At 38.0% G+C, this 26,625-nt stretch overlaps 1 protein-coding gene across 1 annotated transcript in view; it reads left to right on the top strand.

Annotated features, from left to right (window-relative positions):
* Nucleotides 1-24,550, top strand: part of BEGAIN (brain enriched guanylate kinase associated) — a 100,915-nt gene extending 76,365 nt beyond the window's left edge. Inside the window, exons 4-6 of the mRNA XM_031553684.1 lie at nucleotides 16,471-16,578; nucleotides 19,234-19,317; nucleotides 22,426-24,550. Of these exons, the coding sequence (XP_031409544.1) occupies nucleotides 16,471-16,578; nucleotides 19,234-19,317; nucleotides 22,426-23,799 (1,566 nt within the window). The 3' untranslated portion in view covers nucleotides 23,800-24,550. The remainder of the gene's footprint in view (nucleotides 1-16,470; nucleotides 16,579-19,233; nucleotides 19,318-22,425) is intronic.
* The last annotated feature ends 2,075 nt before the right edge of the window (nucleotides 24,551-26,625 follow it).

Below are 26,625 nucleotides of genomic sequence, written 5' to 3'. Positions count from 1 at the left end.
CGTACTCTGTAACAAAACCAGGCAATCTCCTACAAGAATGTAGGATTTAGTGCAGGTATATTTAAGACATTGAGGACTACAGTGATCCCTCTGATGTTGGGATCCCTTCAATTTTATTTTTTTTTTTCAATATGTGGTCCTGCTCTGTGAGTAAGTCTTCTAGGTGCTACTGCAGCACTAGGGAATGCAGTAACACCTCAGTGATACATTTCTAATAATTCAGTGAGCAATCACATTTGCAATGCTTTTATCTGCCTAACACCATATGCACCTATATTTTGCCTTCCACTTTTACTACCATTAGTGACATTGTTTTTAATTTTTCCCGAAGAGCAATATACATTTCACTTATCCCAATCTCAGTAGGCACTGTATGGGTAGGCGCTGCATTGAGTAGCTCCCCAAAATTCTCAGATCATTTCTTTTTTAGATTTTATCACTAAAATCGATACATTGCACTCAACCTGAGGGAACTAGGCTTTGCTTTTTCTAGTCAAGAGTGCCAAAAATGTGCTAAGTGCAGAGTCCTGCACAGGGCTAATATACAGAGTAACTTAGAGTATCTTTAAGGCCTGATAGTACTGCTGCATGTAGTTAAGTGGCTGAAAAAAAAAAAAAAAAAAAAAAAATTACTGTTCAAATTCAGTTTTAAATTCTGACTTTTATCCAGCAATTCATCCCAGCAGTCAGGAGGCGGCAGCCACTGCAATCCCTATAGAAACAACTAATCTTTTTTTTGCCCCTTTCAGGAGAATTGGACAGTGATTTTAGAAGTGGAAGTTAACATCACTGTTACAGAAAATTTTGGGCTGGTTGGATTTTACTGTCCAGCACAAACATACACAGACTTAACTTTTTAGTTTGGAATTTCCTGCTTATCCTCACAAGAGGTGTGATAGTACAATGGTTCTCTCATCTTCTCTGGTTTAATGCCACAATATTTTCCAAGAGATTATTGGATTTTAATCCTCTTTTAAAAGAAATGCTATACATCTCATTCATGTTGGGAACTCATGCTTGTCAGTTTTAAACTTAGAAAGACAATTCTATTTTAAAACCCAGTTTTGTCCAATGCCGTTTGAAATACAGAAGATAATTTTTATAGTAATAATTTGAGAAAAATCTTTTGGCAATACATAAATAATTGAGAAATAACCAGAGACAGAATCTGTTCATATTATTAAATATTTGGGCCACTATACTTAAGCAACACTACAATAGCAATGAGAGAAATATACATCTTTCTTTTGGAGGAGCGGGGTGAGACCTATGTTTTTTGGTCACTGGTTTTCTAATTGAAGCCTGAAGAGAAGCTTTAACTCAGTTCTTTTTTCTGCATTTGTTTCAAATTATCATTAAAATTCCAACTGGGGCCAGGGTATGGGGCTCTGTCTTTCAAGTTAACTTAACCACTTGCAACGTGCTGCTTTCATCTTCTCCTTCCTATTCACAAAACAGTTGAACAGAACAGAATCTCCTGTTCTGATACTGTTCCACACCTTCCAGACAATCTCTTGGAATAGAGATTACATACTCTTGAAATGTCTTTTCTCAGATTAGAAATGCAAATACAGTTCCTACTTCCATTCTCCAAGATTAGAAACATCATCATCAACTCAGTTATACATTTAAAATACTGCTGGAGACAGCCACAAACTTAAATGAAGATGAATGCATTCTGCAGAAGTCCATTAGTAGAACTGTTTTCAGTGATTACAGTTAGAAGTAGGAGTTTGTGAGAAATCCTAGTGAAAAAGGGCAACATAAATTGCAGTTACACAGCAGCAGACTGATATCATAGGACTATAAATTATGCATAGAGAAGCTGAGTCACCTGTCGTAGGAACATTTTAGCCTGCTGCATAATTCAGGAGCTTTTGTCCCTATAAGGAATGCATTAAGGCTTTCAGTTTTAAACTTCTAACAGGTCTGTGGTCACTTGACAGTGATAAATAGTGACAATTAACATGTTGTACAGTTTAAACATCTCACCATTTGACTTCCATTTGTCATTTCCATTTCTCATGTGTCCTTTCATCCTCATGCCAGTGACCTGACATCAGGTCCATTCACTGATAGCCTTTCTTCTCACCAGGGCTGTTGTGAACTGACCCTTGTCATTTTTCCAAGAAAAAACAGACAGGCTCACATGGCCTTTTAGAGCTTGAAGAGATTTTCTGTAACATACTTGGGCAGTTAAAAATAGAAATAATTAGCCATTCTTTAAACACAGGAATTACTGATTGGAATGCTTATAGTGTGATTTAGATGGATCAGTTGGGTGAATCACAGTGGTCTTCTTGCTGGTATGTAAAACCTACTAAAAAACATGTTGCTTTGATCAGGTTGGCTGAGTTATTTATGAATGCTTGGATTTTCACACAGGACAGATCTACAGAACATAAAATCTGACATGGCACCTCATGCCGTCTCTTAATTTGCATTTTGGTTAGCTATCAAGTGGCAATTAAGACATTGCTTAGAATCCATCTCCTGTATTTAGCCTGCTGGAAAATAACGAACTTTGAGAACATGTTGGAGTGATAGGAAAAGTTCCCGTACCTCTCCAGAGTGCCTAGCTTTATCACCACAAGCAACATAGACTGTCAGGAAGTTTAAATAGGTATTCCACTGTCTGCAATGTAAGTTTTTCTCCTATTTACCAGTATTAAATTATACCACAAGATATTTCAAAAGCCTATATTAAGATGCTTTTTTCCTACAGCAAGAGCAAGTAAACTGAGACAGAACCACACTGCAATTTTGCTAAACACTTCGAGCCTTTTTCTGGAGCTGGACTCTGGGGATCAACAGGAGTTTCCCTATCATAGCAGGTTAGAGAAGGGGATTTACACAGGCTTTAATCCAGGACTTGACTTCCTCACCTTTAAGTCACTCCTATGACCTCTGCTGGACCTTGGGGCTAGTGTAGAGCCATCCAGCTTCTCTGTCTAGCTATCCACATACCTGGAGGTTGGCTTCTTGTTTACCTCAGATACATTCATGCACAGGACAGCGTTCGTCCTTTTAATTTGCAATGGCAGAGTGGAGCAGGCTGTTTGTTGAGATTCAAATCTAAAGCTAAAAAATAAGACAGAAGAGCCCTTTTGACAATTTTGTGTAAAACCTTGGTACAAGTTAACTATCACTGGTGAGAGGCAGCAGAGTTCTTCAGTCCCCTTCCACATTAGTACATTTCTCTCAATGTACAGACCTTGATAGCTGAAAAGCAAATTTTATCTCTACTTTTAACTTTTATCTTTTGACATGTAAATTAGATGTCAATACTGAAGTAGTATATGCAATATATCAGTTGTGTAGATGATGTGTCCGTCCTTCAGGTAGAACAATGTGAAAATTATAAAGAAAACAAAAGCCAATAGTTACAAACCAGGAGTTGAGGACAAAGCTAGACTAATTAGATGAAAAGTTTTTCCAGTTTTAAAATTATGGCCTTAGAAATACTTATGATCAACATGTGAAATGAAAGGTGAAAGAAACAGGAAGGAAAGCCATAGGAGAAACGGAGGACATTTCAAAAAGGGCCAGAAAGATGATCCTGGTAGCTACAGACCTATCAGTCTCACCTTGGTGCCAGGGAAAGTTATGGAACGGATAATCTCAGGAGTCATCATGGATCAATTAAAGAGTTGATTGCTTTTTCTTCCTTTATTTTTTCTAGAGAGATGCGTCTGAAAGTAAAATAATTAGTTAAAAGCAGTCGATATCTTTCATATAGAAGCTTCACTAGACAAACATCACAGTTTAAAAAAGACATCTGGTTTGTTAAGGTGAGACTGAAAGTTCATTACAGGCAGAGTTTCTGTCTCCGATGCAGAAGAATATTTACTTTAAGCTGATTGCCATCTAACTTCCAAACCCAATGGAAACTACAATGATCAGCCATGTGTCTTAGGGAGTACTCTCACAAAAATACACTTTTTAAAAATTCAGCAGCCATCTTCCACATAAGAGTCCTAAAACCATTGGCTGAGCCAACTCCCATCTTTGTATTTCAAGCTAAATTGAAAGTACATATTAATATCTTCAGCTGATGTTTATTTTTAATGACTCTTGAATGTTGGGATAATTCTGAAAGTTTGTCAGTACTGATGTCCAAGATGTCAAGGGTAGAATAGGGTAAATGGTGTTCATACAAAGCAGAAAGTGATTATTTATGAGTTTCAGCTACTGGAAAATTAAATCACAGGAATATATATAATGGAATCTAGCATGTTTTTATGAAAAAAAAAAAGTTAAAAAAACAGCATACTTTCTTTAGTAAAGTCAGTCATATAGATATATTCAGACTTCAGTAAGAAAGTGCAAGTACCACTTATGTGATTCTCATTAAAAAATGATGCACGTGCAATGTGCAATATTGATACTGCATGATGCAATATCAAAAACAGTCACTAGGTCAGCTACAAAATGATTGGAAGCCACCTCAAAGAATTAGCAGGCACCAGGGTATTTTTGTTATAAAAATAAGTATTGTCAGAGTCACCAGGACAGCTCAGTACAGTTCTTAGGATTAGTCAATGTTTCAGCTGTAAAAGTAAACATGTAATTATTGTTGGTAAAATGAATTAAGAAAGATTTGCAACATTGTTAAATAGTGATAAGTCATTCAGAATAACAGGTACCATTCATAAGCTATATCCATTCAGTCAAAATATATTTCCCACAAACAGCAAGAATTACATTCTTTGGAGATATTCATATCCAAACAAGAGGGAAGGGAAGGTGGAAGGAAGAGCCTCACTATGGAAAGCAGTAACAGGAAAAGTCAGTGACTCTGTAAGTCAGACTGGTTAAAAATTTCAACACCAGCTCCCAGCAGCATGCCATGACAATGGTGACAAACATAGCACTTGTATTATCATGGAAATGGTGCACTGAGTAGAATAATGACAAGGGGAAATCCAGTTTCAGTGAATGAATTTCAGATAAATAAATCTTTTACAGGATGTTGAAAGTCACTCAAGTTGACTGACAGCTTAAGACTGAGAAGCAAAGAAGCTTGTTCAGCAACATACTGGAGGAGCCCACTTGTTTAGCATGACAACAAAAGACTGATTTGTATCACTGTCTTCACAGAAAGGAAATACTAAATATCAGACTGCTTTTAATCAGACAAAACAACAATAACAGCAACACTTGGGAACCAGATCTGTTCGAATGAGAGGGAGACAGGTGTCTGCACATGCAGGGGCACAGATCTGCTGTATTCCCTGGAAGTAGCACATGCTTAATTTGTAGAAGTTTTCTCATCAAAACTTATATGGCAACATGTCACTTCCCATCAGTTTTATGTCTCAGCTCAATTCATGCTAGGCACATAATCCCTTCACATGGCTCTTCCCTGGGGCAGTTACAGATCCAGAGAAGTGCTCCAGTCATGAACTGTTGGGAAATACGGATCCAACTCTTATCTCTGCTAAATGGGATTTGTATGGCTAGTTTCATATGTCTAAAAACTAGATGTCTATTTAGCAAGTAAACGTCTGAATCATTTTGACCCTTAGCAAACTCCAACAGCCAGAAACAGACACCTTTGGAGAGCTATTCTCCGACCATCCTCAAAATAATCACTATACAATGAGGAACTCACTCATGCTTTGAAGAAATCTCTGAGCTGACTGAAGGAAGCTAGGCAGGTGACTAGCTTGTGCTTGGACTTACAAATAAGGGAAGGCCTGATCTTAGTCACTCCTAAAGAGTATACTATTATTTGTAAGCTGCTGTGAAAATAATACCTTAGAGGCTTAATATTATTAGGAGCTGTGTGAATAGCTATGATAAATGCTATTGAAAAATCATGGTGTTCAATATTTTGCAAAGCACTATAGTGAAAGAAAACTCAATCTTAATAATACAGGAAAATACTCAGACTGTGAGGTAAATTTCTGGATGCCACATGGAAATACTGAAGATACTCCGTGTACTCTTTTCTTAATGGCAAATACTGCTTATAAGCCTTCTTTTGAAACAAAGGTTGCCTTTCTTCCTCATTTTAAGTGCTTCTTTTTCATCAGTCTGTCTTGTAGCATGGAAATAAAGTTTTGTCAGCACAGCTGGATAGATCTGATTAAGAAGGATTTTATCAGTGATAAAACTGTAACTGTGGAGTTACAGTATAATGCAAAATAGTTAAGGAGGCAAGTGAAATTCTAGCATAGCTCTGAACTGGCAGAGAGGACAGTACAGCCATTTCAAGTCAGACATTAGATCCATGTGGAAATCCACTCATGACGTGGAAGAAAGATGTGACATTTCTTTTGACTGAAAAGTAGAGCTTCTCTCATCTATACAAACTCTGAAGACAATTATTTGAAGGACCACCCTGACTAGCAATGCGAAACACATACAGTAGTGAGTTTCCTGTCTGCTTGTAGGAGCAGATCCTTTCATAAAGATGTATGCTTATTTTATTTTCTTTGGATTTTATCCCAGCTCTTACATGGGGAGGAAATGTTGCACTTCCTTTATGGTAAAGCTTAATCTGTATGCTGAGTGATCCAGTCTGCAGCCTTTCCTTATATAAGTAGAGCTTGTTCCTGAAACACTCAGCAGCAAAAACAGTGGCCCTGCTATGAGGATCAAACGTGACTATACCCAGCAAAGCCTTGTGTGGCCACACCATGCAGCAAACTCCAGCCTGCTGCTCCTGCACAGACCTGCAAGGTTTATCAGCAATTCTGAAAAGCCAACGCTAAACTCATTTCAAAAAGCACTGCAGTAACCACCACCAAAAGAGTGGTGGTTTGTGCAGAAGGCTGCATCAGGAAGCAGATGAGACTTGAATAACACATTAGCTGGGTTGGAAGCAAAATTCTGTCTTTGCTCAAGTGATTTACATAATGACTTTTTTCTCTTTCAGACTTGTTTCAAACTAGTTATTTAATATAGTCATTACGCTTGGTTTTGGCAGTTTGAACTGGACTTGTGCCAAAAAGGCACTGTTTAGCAGGGTCTGAGGTTGGATACTTGAACAGAGCATCTTACTTCAATTTCCCTTGCTCTGCCTTGAAAAGAGATTATGGGGATTTTCTCACAATGTTATTAAGGAGCTGAGATTGATTGGGAAAAAATAATTAAATTGCTTTATCCAATGTGATATTTTGCATAGTAAATAGCAGAGATATTTTTAATAAAAATGGATGAGCTGATTCACATAGAAAATGCTCAAGTACATTATGATTTTTCCCTGTATTGTACTCACAATTTTTCGCCCAGCTTAACAAATCTTTCCAATCAATTTTCCATTTCAACAAAAACAAGAGCCCTAAATGTGAACTGGGACATTCAAGAGACAGAAGCCAGAAACCTAGATGATAACAACAGGAGTAAGACCAATACCCTGATTAGCTGAAGTCTGCTCAGAGAGGACAAGCACTGCAGGGAAGTCAGAGCAGCCCACAACAGCCTGATCTGAGCCAGTCAGTCATCAAAGAGTAGTGCTTGGGTGCAAAGCCGAGTCTGCACAAGCCTCATAGAATCATAGAAAAATCAAGTTGGAAGAGACCCATAAAGATCACTGAGTCTAACTCCTGGCTCCACACAAGAATAGGTCTTGAGCAACTGAACTCTAGTAGAAAACTATAGAAGAAAATTCAGTCTTGCCACAGTAGTGCAATCAGTCAGAGCAAGCTTTTGTGACAGGGAAATACGTTAATTCCCAAAAGAGAGCATTTAGCTAAACAGTTATTTTAAGACTGTAATTACATTCATTTTTCTTTTAGCTATCTAATTAATCAGAAAAAAATATCAAAAGGTGACAGGAAATTTGAATTTAAAAATTCCTAGAGCAGAACAAAGTATGGAAGAGCAAAGTACCATTAATAGTCTAACCTTACTTTTGTTTGGCTGGGAAATTTTCATTGCTTAGATAGTTAATTCCAACTAGAATGCACTTGCGTATTAAAATTATTAGCAACTAATACAAATGAATACAAGATTCCAAATCCAGAATTCCCCATTTGCTTTCCTAGGCCATTTTACTTCTTTACTCGGAGAAATTAATACTTTTTTTTTTATGGTCCATTTAAGGAGAGCCCAAGCAGCAACTTGTTTCCAGCAATTCCTCCACTGCCATAGATGAACTCGTGTGGCTAGAAATTTGAGCACTAAATAGTCAGTTAGTAGAGTGACAGTGGTGAACTTACCACTCATGGTCTGAAGTAATGGTATTCCTCATTTTATATCCATTGACATAATAGTTCTTCTTTTCTTTGCAAGATGTTAATTTATTTTTATCACTAATAGCTCAGCTGAAATTGATCTTTCTTTTCATTTTACGATGATTATATAATTATTTTTATTATCTGCTAGATAAAATTACAAAATAACAATAAAATAAAAAACTAAACTATGATAACAGCAGAAAATCTAGACCTTTTCTGAGCCAACCCTGGCCTCATACAGTTGTTGGTTCCTTTTTACTATGTGTTCATCATAAGAAGGGCCTGTCGTGTTGGAATGATCTTGTTGCCACTATCTTCTCTGAGCGGAAGAACTCCAGAATGACATTGATTTTTTGCAATAGGCAGGGCCTCAGGCATAGGATTCATCACCCACATACTTTCTCTGATCTCCCCAGGAAAGTGAGAATATTAAAATCCTTAATATCCATCAATTCGTCTCTGAAGAATACAACCTTGCCTATGCCCCTGGCAGCATAAATACAATAAATCACTTTCAATAAATATCTACTATACCATAGAATAAATATAATGAATTAGTCATTACTCTTTACCATACTGTAACAGCATTCCTAAAAGCCAGTATGAAGAGGAGTTGAGACAAGGATCAATTTTCTGAAGATTACTGCAGTGGGAAGAAAAGATGAGGCAGAGTCACATTTTGAAGTGTAGTCAGGATGCTGCCACAAAGTGCTTAAGTCCCAACAGTCTGCTGTCACTTTGGTTGTAACTTGGCAAAAAACTACATAATAAATTAGCAAAACATTTGAATCTTTTTCTCTAGTTGTTTGTAACAATGTACATTCTTAAACTCTGGTTTCAGTGAGTCTATAGGTGAACAACTCTTTTGGATACTTATTTTTGTGTTAAAACAAGATTGTTATGCAAAGAAGTAAAATGGAAAATGCAAGAGGCATCAAATGATGCTATCAAGCAGTCATAGAATCATTACATTGTAAAAGATCTCTGAGACCATCTAGTCCAACTTTCAACCCATCCCCACCATGCCCAATAACACATCCCTCAGTGCCATGCTTAACCTTTTCTTGCAAACCTCCAGGGATGGTAACTTCACCACCTCCCCGTGAAGTCTGTTCCAACAATAATCAGTACCAAAATCTATTCCCCAAGGTTCTTGTCACAAACTGGCTTCAACTAGCACAGTTTCCTCATTTATTGAAAACTCTGTCACTATTCTTATTTCTTGTTCTCGTGTTGTCAGCTCAGGACTTTTATTATAGTTTCTGCCCATGGGTGCAAGTGAATGTGAATAGTGATGTCTGTAACTAGGCTCTGAGCTCACATGTAAAACCACATAGCTCCAAAGCATTCATAAATGCACACACACACAAACACATTATCTGTCATAACAAGAAGATCTGCAGAGTAGAAACTAACATGCAGTAAAGGTTAAGAACATGAATTGCTGCAGAGAATATCCAATCATGTCTGCAAAACCATATTTCGCTTTTTTATGAGTCAATTGATAAAACATATGTTATGCATATGGTCTATGGGGAAGCTTTGTAAATAGAACAAATGTTAACTTTAAGAGTAAGAGTAAGGGGAAAAAAAAGAAAAAAAGGTGTTTTCATGATTATTTCTCATTCTTGTTTCACTTACTTTCTTGGATGCCTCTGAAGTAATCACCCCACCAACATCCCAGTTTCCACTGTAGATTCTGCCAGCAAGCTAAGAGGTCCTTTGTTTCATACACTTAATTTCAAAGTTGTGCCTTGACTGACAGGGAGTATGATAAACCTGGATGGGAAGAAGAGTTCAGTTAAGCTTGAACTAAGCACACTAAGCACCCTCTGCAGCTATGAAAAGCTTCCACATTTGGTGGGACAGAATATTGAATGCTCTTCCAGCCTTCAGTTCTCCATGAGATGAGTGCTTTTCTGTCTCACCACAATATAAGAGATGCACTGACAGATTCTATAAAGCAAATTCATCTTCCCTCATCACTGAAATACTGCTACTGAATAATCACTGAGAATGCACAGAGCATCTGAGTGCCCTTTCCTTGTGACAGATAACACATCCTCATTTGACAATCCCTCGTTATTAGTGGTTATTAGATGCTGCCGCACTGACTCCAGAAGGCATGCATTCACATGCACCAGGACTAACCGGAGGTCTCTTTGAAATCTTGACTATTCAACACATACATATTCACTATTTTATTGGGATCTAGGGATGTATTAATTGAACATTAAATCCTCTTTGCATAATAAAAACATCTGCTTCTATGGCTGATGTCATAACTTGCTAATAACAGAATATGAAAATATCAAATATCTAAAAAGAACAATTTTTTTTCTATCACATCAGTCATATGAGGCATGGTGGCCATAATTTCTCACACATCTCACAGAAATCACAGAATGGCTAAGGTTGGGAAAGGACCTCTTGGTCCATCTTCTCCAGCCCCTGCTCAAGCAGGGTTACCCACAGCAGGGTCCCAGGAATATGTCCTGGTGGTTTTTGGAGGTCTCCAAGGAGGAGACTCTTCTTTCTCTCTGGGCAGCCTGTGCCCAGTAAGTAAGTACATTATTTACAGTAAAATAAATAAGTGCTTCCTGATGTTTCAGATAGAAACTCCAATGTTTCAATTTGTGTCTATCGCATCTTGTCCTATTTCTGGGCACAGCTGAAAAGGGCTTGGATCTCCTCATATATTTATGCATAAAGATGAATTCCCTCCTGGGACATCTCCAAGTTGAACAGGCCCAGCACTCAGCCTTTCCTCACACGTGAGGTACTCCAGGTCCTTAATCATCTTTGTAGCCCTTAGCTAGGTTCCCTCCAGTGGAGCCAGGTCTCTCCTGGACTGAGGACCCAGAACTGCACACAGGCATGATCTGTGCTGAGCAGAGGGAAGGATCACCTTTTTGATTTGCTCACAACCCAGGATAACACTAACCGTTTTTTGCAACAAAGGCACATTGCTGACCCATGTTCAGCTTGGTGCCTACTAGAAACCCAGGTCCTTTCTGCAGAGCTGCTTTCATCTGGGTTCCCCTCCATCATGTCCTGATGCCTAATATTGTTCCTCCCTCATATACTTTACTTTGTTGGACTTCATGAGCCGATTTCTCCCACCTGTTTAGATCCCACTGGATGGCAAATCAGTCCTCTGGGGTATCAGCCTCTCCTAACAGTTCTATGTCTCAGAATCTTCTGGTTGGTTTTCTGTTGCTGTTGTTGTTCTTTTTTTTCATTTTGTGGTTTTTTTTTTTTATAGAATGATTCCAATGAGATTATAGAGTATGGCTATACAATAAACAAACTTTTTGTATCAAAAAGATCATGACTGGTGCTTGGTGAAAAAAACACCAAGACAACAATGTTTCCCTGGCCTAAGAAGGTGGGAAATTTCCGATGTAGAAGGGAAAAGTGAGAGTGAAAGGGAGAGTGAAAAGGAGAGAAAAAAGTTCTGCCTGTATTCCACATAAAAAACTTGCAGGAAACATCCATCCTTCAATGTCAAGACCCTAGGGATAGGATAACTGTGCCACTTTAGTGGTATTTGTAACAGAACTTGTCTCTCCCTCTTTCTGTCATTCAGGTGTTACTTATTAAGAGGCATTTCCAAAGGAATCTGCTGGCCAGCCTTCATGTTTGATCACTGCTGTGACTACTTATTCTCAGGATAGCACTGAAATGCTATCCAATGAAATGTTCTTTACAGGAACACCAAGAACAGATTTACTTTGCCATGTTTGAAAAGGCTGACATGTCCATAGAGCAGTACTGCTCATTTGCAAAACTGAGACTGATTTCTAAAGGTCTGTACACATACCAAAGCTCCCACAGGACAGCAAAGGAGACAGCAAACATCCTGGCCCTGATCGAGAGGCTGTCATCACTATACTGCAGAACATGCTGCCAATGAAATACAGGAAAGCACTGAAGGGATACTAAAACATTACCAATGAGACAACCAGTTTTATCACATCTTATCCATTTGTGCTAAAGGACTGCAGCCGGAGCTTTTGTAGATCCGGTAGTATACACACACACACACACACACACACACACACAACAAAACAAAAAAACAACACCACAAGGAAATCCTTCCATTTGTCACATTCCAGAATATGATTATCTATTAAGTATTTCATGTTGTTTCGTCCTATCAAAATTCCTTCCACCCCACTTGCACCATTAATAACAGATACAGAGACCAGACAATAAGGGTTTTTATAGTCACACCTTACATTTTTCTGGATCTCTGGTTATATGAGAGGTATTTCAACTACGATATATACAAACTAAAGGAAAAACAAAGTTTTGGGAGATCTTTGCAAATGGAGGGATGGGCAATTAACAACCACATGAAATTTAACAAGAGCAAGTGCCAGTTTCTGCACCTGGGTCCACCCCAGCTATACGTGCAGACTGAGTAACAAGAGGTTGAAGGGCAACCCTGCAGAAAGGGATCTGGGTTTCTGGCTGATAGCAAGTTTAATCTGAGCCAGCAGTGTGCCCTGGCAGTCCAAAGGACCAACCGTACCATGAGGTGCACCAGGCTCAGCACTGCCACTGGGTGAGAGGAGGGATTGTCCCACTCTGCTCTGTGCTGTGTGGCCTCACCGGTGGTTATGTCAGGTGGGGGTTAGGGAAAGGCTCTGCCCTGGAGGATGGTGGGCATGGAACAGACTGCCCACGGCAGTGGGCATGGCCCCAAGCTGCTGGAGTTTAAGAAGCGTTCTGACAGTGCACTCAGACATATGGTTTGGATTTGGGGTGGTGCTGTGTGGAGGCAGGGGTTGGACTCGATGATCCTTATGTGCCCCTTCCACCTCAGAACAATTTGTAGTTCTATCATTTGATCCTTTTGGAAAAAGCAGGTACCTCAGGAAGGATCTGAGCAGGAGGCAGCAAGGCCCATGCTAAACACAGGTTAGGAGCAAAAGCCATGAGCATTTGATTCCCCAATATCAATATCAGAGCTGTGCAGTGCTGGAGCCACCCAGCAGTATAAATTTGGTCTGACTCAGATGTGGGCACATGATTGCAGTTCTGGTGAATCAGTCACTTTGCACTGTACTCTCTGTGCTGGGGAGAAGGCCAGGGCAAGATGCACTGAGCTGACTCAACAAAAATTTCTGAACAAAGACCCAAAGCATTTTGGATCACACTTCAGGAGTCCTCAGCCCAGCTGCAAGCTGTTGGCATCCCAATAACCCCATTAACTTGATCCGTTCCTGAGTTTTAGGAGGCAGGTTGCTAGCACCTGCAGAATAGAGAGCAGTGCCAAAAGAGAGAGGAGAGGTCAAGCACTGCAGCATCTAACAGCAAGCATCTAACAGCTGCCAGGCACAAAGGTCTGCAGAAGGTGGTTAGAAGTAAAATAAGCATCTCCATTTGTAACTCATAATCATAGCATTGATATCATGATTCCTGTCCTCCTTCCATCCCACTCTATCACTTATCCTCACTGCTGGAAAAACAACTGTCAGACTGTAAATGGAGAGCTCTAAGTTGCAGCTCCCAGTAGTCCTTTCAATGCAGTGATCCAACACTACCATGCCGTATCTGCCAGCTGCACTGTGTTTGGGGAATCTCAGGTTGGTGAACTCAGGGTTAAGCCTCTGTGTCATTGCTGTCTCAGGTGCACTCCCCTGGATGAAACCCTGAACTTTCAAAGTTGGGGACACCAGGACACAAAGTATGTGGTCAATGTGCCCCAGCCTTTCAGGGTTCTGTTCATCCTTAAGCTACCTCATTTTGCTGCAGTATGATGTACTCCTTGCTTCAGTCAACAGCACTTTTAAGAGAAAGATGCTAACACACTTGTGGAGAGCATTGGAGTAGCCGTTCTTTCTCATCCCCCTCCTCCACAGCACTACTGAGCTGGTTGTGATTTGGTGTCTATCTCTTGACACAGAGAGTATACATTTGAACTGAGATGAATTCAACAAATATATATACATACATATATATATATATATATATATATATGTGGAGTTTTTGTTGCTGTTGTTGTTGTTGTTTTTTAATAATATTCAGTCAGGTACAAATTCTGGAAGAAGTTAGCCCAAAAGCTTCAGTAATTGAAATAAAATGAAACTATAATTCAGTCAATTCAGCATTATGTAATGCAGTGAAAAAATACTGTTTCCAAAGCCTGAATCTGCTGCCTTTTTATGAGTTCTCTCTGTGCTGGAGCCTATAAATCCTCGAATAGACAATCTTGCCTGAACATTAAAGTATATTAAGCCAAGTAAAGTTTGGTTTGGTTAGACAAGAGCAATGCTCATTGAAATCAGACCTAGAGAAAAAGGAGGTCGTACAGATCATCTGCCCTGGCACTGACAACAACTTTTAATTCAAGGATTGATAAAATCTTTAATACAAAGAGTTATTTGGAAGATTAACTCCATACTCAGTGAACCTGGACCCCTTAAAAGCATAAAACAACTTAGAAAACAGAACAGACATCTTTTTCCAAAGTATTTAGGTACCCGGAGTTGCCAATATAGCATTTATCTACCTCATTACACAGCTAAATACATCTGTAACTGTAATTTCCAGTCACTCTCAAATTTTTAAAGGGGCACAGATGTCTAGGAGGTTTACAAAGTGCCTAGCTATTTAGTTCTCATTAAAACCAATGATAGTTAGGGCTTCATGTAAAACCACATCTATCTGCCTAATTAAAAAACATAGCCTCTAAGATTATGCACCTTGTTCAAACCAGTGAGGCTGGAGCTCCTGCGAGTTCTCCAAGCTATGCTTTGGTTTTCAATGACAGTCCCCAGGCAACCTGCAGGAGCACTGGTGAGGTGGTCAGAGAGCTTGGCAACAGGAGAGATTTGAGCCTGAATCAGCCTCCAGGAGCAGGAGCAGATTGTCCCTAGAAAATAAAAGCATTAAAATAGGGTGACATTAAAAATGATACTTATTTTAAATAAGTTAGGCCAGACCTTCACAACAGCACATCAATCACATCCCCACTGTTTATAGCAAGCTACGGGCTCACTTAGACCATTTTAGAACACATTTTTCTTTAAACAGCAGCTTAAGATGAGTTGCCACTTCTAATTTAATCACTCTTCTTTAATGTATTTTGGTGCTTTGCATCTAGATAATTAACTTTGATATTCATTTGGTGACTTCAAGGCACAAACTCCCGTTGCTGTCAACTATCTGACAGTACAGAGCATGCGCTGATAGAAGACTTTCATGTGACCCTGGCAATATTGTATTTTGGAAATTTCAGTAGCTAATATGATCAGCCTGCTGGAGAAAATCTTTCACAAGTTACTCCAACGATTTGAGAATGGAAATTGTGACTGTGAATTTGTCACTGGAGTGATTTTCTAAAATGAAACAGATGTACATTGAAATTTACCATAATTTCTGTTCTCATTGTACTGCTCCTTTCTAAAATAATCCTCTAGAAAACTGGCAAACCTCTTATTGTGGTCTTGCACAGCAGTTGCCTTGATCCTAGACAGGACACACAGAAGCTATCATACATTTTAAAAGTAATGTAAGTCTAATAGCAGGGTCATAAATGATCATTACAAAATGTTTTTATATTTTATGTATAAAATATATATAAAATATTTTTTAGGTATTAGGTGGCATAATAAATACTGCAATACAAAGATGGGACAGAAGGGGAGGGTCAGTGGCACTTCAATTTCCTGCTAAATTCTTTGCCTTTATAATGAAAGGTTACATTCTACTGGTAATAAGATTAAATTGGTGAGCAGCAAAAAGTTTGAATCAGATTCTTTTCTTACTATCCCACAGTAGGTCACCTTCTGCTAGCACACGCTCTAACCCTGGAATCAGGCAAACATTCATCTCAAGAAATGAAGAGACAGGACTTCTAAAACAGTCAGGATAGTCAACAGAAATAAATAAATAAATAAATAAAAGGCTCAGACACAGCTACTTTCCTTTTTAAGTACTGTTCTTCTTCCATGTCATTGAGTATGGGAGTTAATGGCATAACTTAAACATTCTTGTAGCAAAAGCCAAGAGCAGCCCAAGCCCCTTCGAGGTAAGAAACTGGAGTGTAGTGAATGAGGAACAGGTGAATCTCAACTGAATCTTTTTTCATAGGGTAACTAGAGCGTTCCATGGTACTGCTTAGTGTGAGATTAATTGAAAATAGCAAAAAAATAGAAATAAAGATGTATTGATCTGTTACGCTTTTCCTTAAGTTTGAGAATGAGATCAAGATTTGAGTGTTTGAAATATTTTGACAGTGGAAAAAATACTGACTACTCCATTCTCTACACAGGGTCAACATTACGAAGAAGAAAAGCGGGCTTTGAGCCATGAAATAATTGCACTTAATAATCACTTAATAGAGGCCAAGGTGACAATAGATAAGTTGTCAGAAGACAATGTAAGTATTATGAATACATCTTGAGACTATGCTCCCTAATAAATTACGCTACGCACTTCCTATGCAATTATAGGAATTTCTTATTGCTTACATTAAATGTAACTGCCACCTCTATAGTTAAAATCCTTATCTGATGCTCCTGCCATTTTGTAATTCTGACTGTTCTCTGGTTATAGAAACTTCACTGATTATTTTTCCCTTGTCTAATCTGAAACTGATGAGAAAGTTATTCTAAGAAATAGCAATGTTTCCACAATTAGTTTATCATAGGTTACAATCTAGCAGATTGTGATGAAGTGTGGACATGTCTTCATCGCAGATTCTTCACAAAGCCCATAGGCACAAGATAGAGCTCTCCATTTCCCACAGTTCCTGTGATATTTTAGTCTTTGTTCATTGACATAGAATGCCCAGCATAAGCAAGTAGGACTGATGCAGCCTGGTTACTCAGATCGTCAGGTTTTCCCCCGCTACGGTTCACACTTTCCCTTTCTCTGTGTGAAATTAAATAAGGAATATATTTTGTGATTATCATCTTGCATCTCATTAAACATTACAGGAACCCTGCATGTGTTCTGCAATTGGCAACTCATGAAACTCATGAAAATCTTTCCATGAGCAAACCTAACAAAGTCAGTAAAGAAACATTTAGTTTATTATTTTGTCATTCCTTTGACACTCAGTAAAAAAAAAACAGAAAAATCACCTACAGAAGATGTTTTTGTTATTGCTCGTACATACTTCAAAATACTACATTCTCTCTTCCCATATTTCATACAAAACACCTAATCATAGCAGAAAGCATCTGATCCCATTAATTGTTGATGTGAATTATGACAATTTCATTAACCGCTTTCCAATGGAAACAAAGAGTTCACAATCTGATCTTTTACAGAAACTGTGTTGAAACAGCCATTGCTTCATAACTGTAATATCTGTAGCTAAATGAACCTGATAAATGCAACGGGCTAACTTTAGGTTTAAGAAGCACAGGTATAAGTCTGGACTAATTCAAGCTGAAATCAGTAGAGTTATTTCAAATTTAAAATGGAAAGAAACAGGGAAGCTTTCCCAATATGTATTCATGCACTTACTATTACTTCATAAAGTCAGATTTAAGTCTACATCTGAAGAAGAGTTTTCAACATTGATAGCTTTTAAAAGGTAGCTCAGACTGACCCAGAATAGAGTGTACTCTTCCTCAAAGACAGAATTATTGTGAAGCACAGTGATTATTATTTTACTGCCCAGGAACATAAAAAATCAGTACTACTTCTTCACAATTCATCTCAATTCACAGCAAAAAATTCTGCCCTTCATTACGCAGCATCACTAATGAAAGTAAAATTCCAATGTTCAAAATAAAGAACTATGAAACAGACATTTAATATCATGCAAGAATAGACTGTGTCAAAGTGAATACTCCATTCTGAGGAGAACATGCATTTTTCTTGCCAATATTTCTTCCTCCTCCAGCTTCCTCCAACCATATTTCCCCCTGTTCCTTTGATGGACATGTAAAATTAAACTTTTGATGCAAAAATATATTTTAGATCATGAAAAAGCTTTTGGAAGTTAGTGTTGATTACTGTTCTAGATGCCACAGATGTAGCTCATCACCACCTAGGTAAATAGGCATAAAGTCACTCCAGCCACACAGCATGTCACTGCATACTGAGAACAAAGTACATGTGGCACATCCAACTAGTAAGAATTTTTTTGTAGTAATTTTTAAAGTAGCTAAAAATAGAATCAGAAATGCTTTTCATACTCTCCATGGCAACACTTCACAGAAACAGAGCCACACTGCTTTCAAAAAAAGGATTTAATTCTGGAATGACTTCATTTTCATGTGCCATAGGGGAACTAGAGAACTTGTCTATGCCATACATTGTACAGCAAAACTGTATGTGCTTAATGTGCATGTAACACATCAGAACCAAGCACACATGCAACAGATTTTGCTTCCAAATTAAATTCTTGGATTCCTAGTGTTTTGCATCTGTTTTCAGGAATAAGGATAGTGTGTACTGACATGAAATGTAAAACTTACATAAATGAAATCTATCTATCTCCTCCGTAAAGAGCCAAGAACCAGGAAGAAAATTTCATGAGGAGACAAAGGATATTTAAAACAAAATACAAAAAGCAATATGTATGAATATGAATTTCTCCCACAGTCTCTTAAGACTTTTTCAGCAGTATTTCTAAAGTAGTATCTCAGTGCTGATCTGGATAACACTCAGTAAAAATCATCTGTTCTTCAATTTTCTTTTTTGCTTAAAATATCATGTTTATTTTCACCCTCATAGTTCCATGCATGTTAAAAGTACAATGCCAAGTTCCTAATGGTAAGTATTCATCTTCTGAAATGCAGATTACTGCTCCATAGCTACAGTGTTTAATTTTCGGTAATTTTATCAACCTTCACAGAGCAAAGGGACAAACTTCTCAACATTACACAAGAAATACAGAATCTTAATGAGCTTAGAAGTTGAAGTATGCTCCAAACTTCCCCAGAGTCAAATTCTGAAACATTTCTCAGGCATGGGTGAAAGCCACAAGTTTGCAAACTTGAAAAAAAAAAAGGCTTTTTTTTCTTTTTTTTTTTCCTTTTTTTTTTTTTTTTGTTTGTTTGTTTGTTTGTTTCTCCAGGAGCTCTATAGGAAGGACTGCAATTTAGCTGCTCAATTGCTCCAGTGCAGCAAGAATTACGACAGGGCACATAAACTTTCTGAGGTAATGTGACTAAACCTGATGAATATTTGAAGAAATAAATATTGTATGGAAAACTGGCTGTTTTATCACTTCCAGAATTTGTTTGCCCCTTAGGCTTTGATTTATTCCTTTTTTTTTTCATCCTTTAAGCAGCCCTGGGGGTTTTGTGCACCTGCTGCTATTCTGTGTAGCTGGGGAGGTCTGACAAAATCAGTCAGTAATGGAACTTGAAGATACTCTCTGCTATCCAATAGAATGTGTCTCTGCTGAACATGTAAAATAGTAAAGGCTTTCACAAAACCAGAGTGGTGAGAAATCTAGGCTGCAAAATATTGGGATTTGTGGAAGGAGTGGAGACATGATAGGATACAATCAATTTTCTTCCTCAAGTTATTTTCCAGTCCAGTTAATTCTAAACCTGAATCTTAAAACAGACTGGCAAACATCTTTTCTAAAGCAACCATAGCACTGGCTAATTGAATTCCAAGGTATAAACTTTAATTAATATTCTTGACTTCCAAGGAAACTGACATGAGAAAGAGACTCCTTAAAGGGGAGGCAAATGTGTCAATCAACAAGGCAGTCTTTGGAGATACAGGATCCTCCTCAAAGCAATAACACCTTCCTCATGTATATTGGTTTGTTGAAGGTCACAGAGGAGAAACCTTCCCTTGATCACTCTCATCAGGTAACTCATCCCCAGCAATGGCCCCTTTTATGCAGTTCTGTGACAGAATAACGCAAAACCAAATGTTAGCCATTTCTAAGCCACTAGACTGAATAAGAGCATAAACAAATCTGACAAGGACTGATCAACATTCTTCCATCACATGGGCAATGATGTCCTGTATCTGAAGCAAAACCTTCAAATTTACCAATATTCCGATCCCATTTTTTTTCCCAGTGGCTGACTTCACTTAACATTTCATATCTAGGCATCATCATTACATTACTCATACCAAAAGCCTCCTACCTATTAGTAAGAATTAGGATCATAAAGGTATTTAGCAGCCCTCTCACAAGGAGCCATCACAAACAGGAATCTCCCCACAATTTCACAGACTGTTTTACACTTAATGAAATGGGCAGTCTTCACACTCAACTCAGAGTATTTATCAATATACTGAGTGTAAACGTATTGTCACAGTCAGTAAATTCCTCACAAGCACAAATATTGCCACAAAAAGTATTGCATGTTACCAAGAAACCGAACTATTGAACAATATATTAATGAAAGCAATATCATTTTCGTAATCTCAGTTTCCACTACAATAATTTCTTTTAATACATTTCAGAATATAAATAATGTATGCAAAATAGATCCAACAGTAGTGTTAAAGGAAACTAAATATTAGCTGCCCTTTACAGCAATTTCACATTAAATGAACTGTATTTCTTTTCCTTGCTTTCATGGTTATTTACAGCAGCCTTATTTACTTACTGTTTATTCAATCTTTGTTGCATCTGTACTTACTATGACTAATATTTCTGTCTGCCAGCAGATTGGCAATCTTATACTCTTTATTTCCAGTGGAAGATATATGAGCTAATTACCAACATGATTAATCCAAAATATCATAGAAAAAAAACACTCATCCTACTCCACAGTAACAGGAATGTCATTTCACAATATGTCATATTCTGAATACACTGAATTTTGGGCATTAAAATATCTTCAAGCACTTAGTTAAAATAGAAACCCCATAACTTATACAATGTGAGATGACTAGAAGCAGTAGAAAACTTGAATTTTTCTTGCCTAAAGAGAGGCGCTGAGGGGGACTATCTCTATATTTTTAGGGCTATCTCCTCTAAAGAAACAAAGTTAAGGAGTGTGTTTGAAAGTTGTGGCTAAAAGTGTAACCACTGGTTATTTGGTAAGGAGAAACTTGATTTCTACATAAAAGAAAAGGTTAGAGCTGAGAAGATTCCAACCAAGAATTCAGGGGCTATTTTCTTAAGTGGCATAAACCAATATAGATATCGAAGTAGCTAACTCAAAAAGTCACTAACCTAGAAACAAACTTAGCCCAAACATGAGCTCCTTGGACTTTCAGCAAGAAGAACTGCGTCAGCTGTTGTGCAGCACTCTTTATGAAGGATCAGTGGCAGAGATTTGAAATGAGCAAGGCCAAATCTGTATATACATATATATATATATATATATATATATATATATATATATATATATATATATATCCTGCATAATGCTTGTTATACCTGTGTAGGATTTACCTACTGGGTTTTTTGAGATACACCCTACAAAGTGTTCTCTCCCATTTTTCTCCAGAAATGGTCAGTCTTTGATGCACAACAGATTTATTGACTAATTTTGAGTCATTCACCATAGGAGTCTTAATGCATCTTTGGGTCATAGCTCTTATTTCAGCTGGTATAGTAAGAAACCCAAAAAGAAGCCAACAGCAGCTGCTGGCAGAGGAAGTTTATAAGGTTTGTCGATCTGACAAGTAGTGTCCGATTGCTGGGACAAGGTAGCTGTTCATTTGCTTCTTTTCCCAGCACAGAAACACCCTTGTCATAGCAAGCAGTACCATTGCTTTAAGTTTCAGTGAAACCAACTTTCCCATCTCTTCAAATAACATAACTTATAAAATGTGACACCAAAGGGCAGGAGCCAATTTGGCAGTGGGCTGGAGTCAAGAGCACAAAGAAGGTCGTAAGAACACAATATATCTAATCTCTTCTTCTTTCCTCATCTCAGCAGAGACCTCCACACCCCATCTTCAAATCACACACATTGACAGACTGTCTGGAAAGTGTTGCTTAGGCTCTAATTCCCTACATGCCTTTTTAAGGTGGTTGTTTACTACATTCTTTAGATTGTTTTGATCCAACTAGAATTAATTTGGAAGGAATCATCTCAGTTTCATAAGAGAAGCAGATAAACACTTCTAAATGCTAAGTAAATAAATGAAATTCATTTGATTACATTTGTTTTCAGAAATGCACAGAGACTGTGGCCTTCACATTAGTCAAAGAACCATATCTGGTGAGCTACATAATATCATAAACTGCACTCATATGTCAATGCTGCATAAACCCAAGCAGATACCAGTACTGATATGCACCCTTTTCTCCTATTCCTTCTGCTATCTCTCTATGTTACAGTTGCCATCTGACTTTCAGGAAAGAGTCAGCATCCATCTGGAAAAACATGGGTGCAGCCTTTCTGTCCCCTTGTGCCGCACATCTTACGCTGATACCATACCCACCTGTGTCATCGCCAAAGTACTGGAGAAACCAGATCCAAACAGCTTGTCTTCACACTTGTCAAGCCCCTCTACAAGGGATCTCAATTTTCAGGACTCTGCTGGAAAACTCGGGCAGAGGCCTCAGTACAAGTCAGACATCTACTGCAGTGACACCGCCCTGTACTGCCCTGAGGAGAGGAGGAGGGAGAGGAGACCAAGTGTGGACACACAAGTGAAAGACGTGGGGTTCCTGCGGTCCCAGAACTCTACAGACAGTACTGTTGAAGAAGATGGCTTCCATTCCAGCTTCTCTCACGAAGCCTTCCCAGAGTACATTACCTCTTTGCCGACCTCCAGCTCCTATTCTAGCTTCAGTGTCACATCTGAAGAGAAGGAGAATGCCCAAGCCAACACTATGACAGCCTCCCAGCAAGCAATCTACATGAGCAACCGAGATGAACTGTTTGAAAGAAAGTCATCTGCAGGTTATGAGCATCAGGGAAGCCCAAGGTTTGCCAAGTCAAAACCTGCACAGCACATGGAGCTTGCTGATGACAACGAGAACTCCCCCACATTTACTCGGACTCTGCCTCCTTATGCAAACGAACCTTTTCATTTCTCAGCCATAACACCACAGCAGGCTTTAGCGAATCAGAAAATGAGGAATGAGTGCAGGAGCACCAACCTTTCAGAAGAAGACTTACCTGGGCGATGGAGGCAGTTGAGTGTGGAGGACATTGGTGCATACTCTTACAGGAACACTGGCAGGCTATCACCCTGCAGCTTTTCAGAGCAGTATTACAGCAGCCCTATTAAAACAGGTGACAGTCGAACAAGTCCCATCTATGCTAGTTACAAAGCAGATAGCTGTTCAGAGGGAGATGATATCTGCCAAAGCAGACTTGTGGATTCTTGCTTCCTGAGAACAGACAGTGGTCTGAACATTGACATCAGCACTAGCTGTAAACAGGACAAGCTGCCCACTTACAAAACAAAAGAATCAAGAGACCAAAAAAATGAAAGGATCACTGTCCAGTTATGCAGTAGCAAAAACATCGAAAATAGCCCAGTGTTGAAAAGAGAATATGTGGACGTGAGCCCCAACAGCTCTGCAGAGTCCCTCAATCACAGTTCGATAGAGGCTTCAGAAATCCACCAGTCTTCCATGGAGCAAGGAAGCCATTCGAGTATTCACAACAAACAGCAGCAGTTTCAGCGGACTGGGAGTACTGGTTTGAGTCGGAAGGACAGCCTTACAAAAGCACAACTATATGGAACCCTTCTGAATTAGGCATCTTCCAGAACTGCAATAAGACCACAAGCAAAGGAAAGCAAACCACGTTTGATACTTCTTGTGAGCATAAGGTTTAAGAAATGGATTATAAAATATATATTCATAATGGTACTATATGTTTGAAATGAAATCTCTCCAAAAATGTTATACAGCACTTTTCACTTAACATCCTTTCCACATGGGAGACTGTCCCCTCCCCTCTTTTATAAACCTGAAATATTTTTATAAACAAAATGGTATTTATTAGACTATCCTAAGATATTTGAGCAGAATTCTTTTCCCTTCAAGCAGGTTTCTTATTTATTTTTGTGCATGAGGCCATCTGTGCCTAAACTCTTGGAGGAAAAGGGTAAAATCATGATGATGGTAGTGAAAAAAAATAAATCCACCTAATAAAATACCATAAACTTCATGTGAAAAAAAAGCAAAACTAAAAAGAATGGTGAATTTGAAAAAGTATATTTTTTAAAAAGAATGGAATTGTATCTTAAGTTATTTCATACAAATGTATTTATGAGTGACTAATGTATGCACAAAGTGATACCAATATTTTGTTCTTTTAATCCACTGTGTTTCTGCTTTCCTATTTTCCTTGTATACTACCTCAAAAGTAATTGAGGGTTTCTGTCACATTTTCTGTAGGCTTGCATTTATATTGTCTAAAATGCATGCAGTGTCATAATTAATACTGTATTTTGCATTACTTAATAAAAGACACCAGTGGAGACATTTTGTTGGGTTCTTTATCCTTCGTTAAAACATACCCTGGACAACAGTGTGTTTTGGATTTTAACAGTCCAGTAAACGTTAATGAAAATATCTCCTGCTTACATTGCTCTCCAAAGGAGTCTGTCTAAACCACAAGCAGTGTTTCTCAGCCTTTGGTTCCTGGAATTGCAAGGACTGCTTCTCATCGGCCTTGGAAGGTAAACAAGGAAAACAAACCAGTTGTCAATAGCTTTAAATTCACTGGGAAAGGTTCTGCACATTATAAAGAAACTTGAAAACTGTGTGAAAGTTGTGACTAAACCTCTTCCTCTATTATGTACGTAGTTGGCACAACTCTTCAGGTCTTTAGAATTGTTATTTTCCACAATTGTCCTTTTTCATACATATTTCAAACACAGACATCTTTCTAAGATTTAAGGAAAGTTTCATCTTCTGCAGTCCATAGCAGTTTCAACCTCAGCACTGAGAAGCCATAGTTCTACTCATAGCTTTTGTGTTCCCTCCACAGTTTCCTGTTCCTCATCATTCCATCACTAGGGAGTGTACAACTTGAGCAGTCACAGAAGGGAGAGAAAAAAAGAGGAAAGAAAAACAGGAAGAAGGAACGAAAAATCCTGTGGATTTCTTTTATGGCTTCAGTGCTGCTGCCTGGTGAGAGGCAGAATACAGCAGTAAATGCTAAATCATTCCTATAAGTCATATTCATTAAACATGTATCCTATACTTGAAATATTGACTCTGACAGGCACCGATGTGGAGAAGGATCTTACATAGTGCAATATGTAGTAGTAAATCAGTAAAATAACTGTGGAAATCTAAAAATCTAGTACCTATAAAGCTAAAATGATATTATCATTCATTATATATTAATATATATATATATCTTTTTTCTGCCAATTCTCTGAAAATAGCCACTTGTTAAGTTACTATGAACCAGGACACTAAAACTGCTCACTTTTACATAAGTGTCTTAATACATGAAGACAGAGTTTCAATTCATTTGGCATTAATAATTCCCACTGTTTCACATACAGTTATTCACGTTCTTCATGAGTAATATAAAAACGTGACCACTATTAATACATGCAAGTACATTCTGTGCTATTTGGAAGATCAGGCACTAAGTTCTTACAGTTCCTCAGAGACCTGTACCACTGCTGAGGAGAACAATGGTAGTTAATAATATCACTCAGGTAAGCCACAACAGAAGATTGAAGTCAGGCTTATTTCTGTAAGAAAGCTATAATGCACCTTGCTCTTTTATGCTCTCACACAGCTTGGGGCAGGTTGTACCACACATAAAGCCACTGAAATCGATGGGGAAAAATATATAGAGCACCATATTATTTCCCAAATACCAACTATTTCTACGGTAGAATCTGACCTGCACTAAATAGAAAATAAAGATCCAGAGAATCTGCTACCTCCCCTTCAAAACACTCAATGTTGACTCATTCAGATTCTAAAATTCAGGCAGTCTAAGGCAAGATATTCATTTCTTTGGTCAATGAATATAAGGATCTGTATGCAAGAGGTGAAAATTAACTTTTATCTCACCTTAAAAATATATAAGCTATGGAAAAATAAATCCTGATCCTCTCTATAATATAATTCATCATCTGACATTAAACTGCTATTTTGTTAATTGTACAAAACTTAACTTCTTCTAGGTATTACAGATCTGATTATTTAATATGCTGTTATCTTTTCTTCTATTGCAATTTCAAAGCCTGTTTCTATGCTTCACTTGATTCTCTTTCTCAGTTTATGTGGATTAACATGCAAATTAAAACCAGACTTTTCAGCCAATTAGTACAGAGTTTTTCTTATAAAATAGCCTAAAACCCTTTAACATTTTTCTGTAATTAATTCAGTTACAGAACAATATGTAACCCTGGAATGAATTTCAATCGAAGGGATCAAAATAGCTAGCTACCCAACTTTAATGCACTACTTATTTTAAAAACTCCTTTAAATCAGAACAACTGACAGTAAGTTTGCATACTTTCTATGAGCACAAGAGGAAAAACTAAAAAATGAAATAACTTTTCTCAGATTTACTGGTTCAAAAATGGTTAATTTTGTGTTGTTTTT

Source organism: Meleagris gallopavo, chromosome 5 (assembly GCF_000146605.3).
Source record: "Meleagris gallopavo isolate NT-WF06-2002-E0010 breed Aviagen turkey brand Nicholas breeding stock chromosome 5, Turkey_5.1, whole genome shotgun sequence".
NCBI lineage: Eukaryota > Metazoa > Chordata > Aves > Galliformes > Phasianidae > Meleagris > Meleagris gallopavo.
The sequence above is the reverse complement of the archived record's forward strand: the minus strand, read 5'-3'. Positions and strand labels throughout refer to the sequence as shown.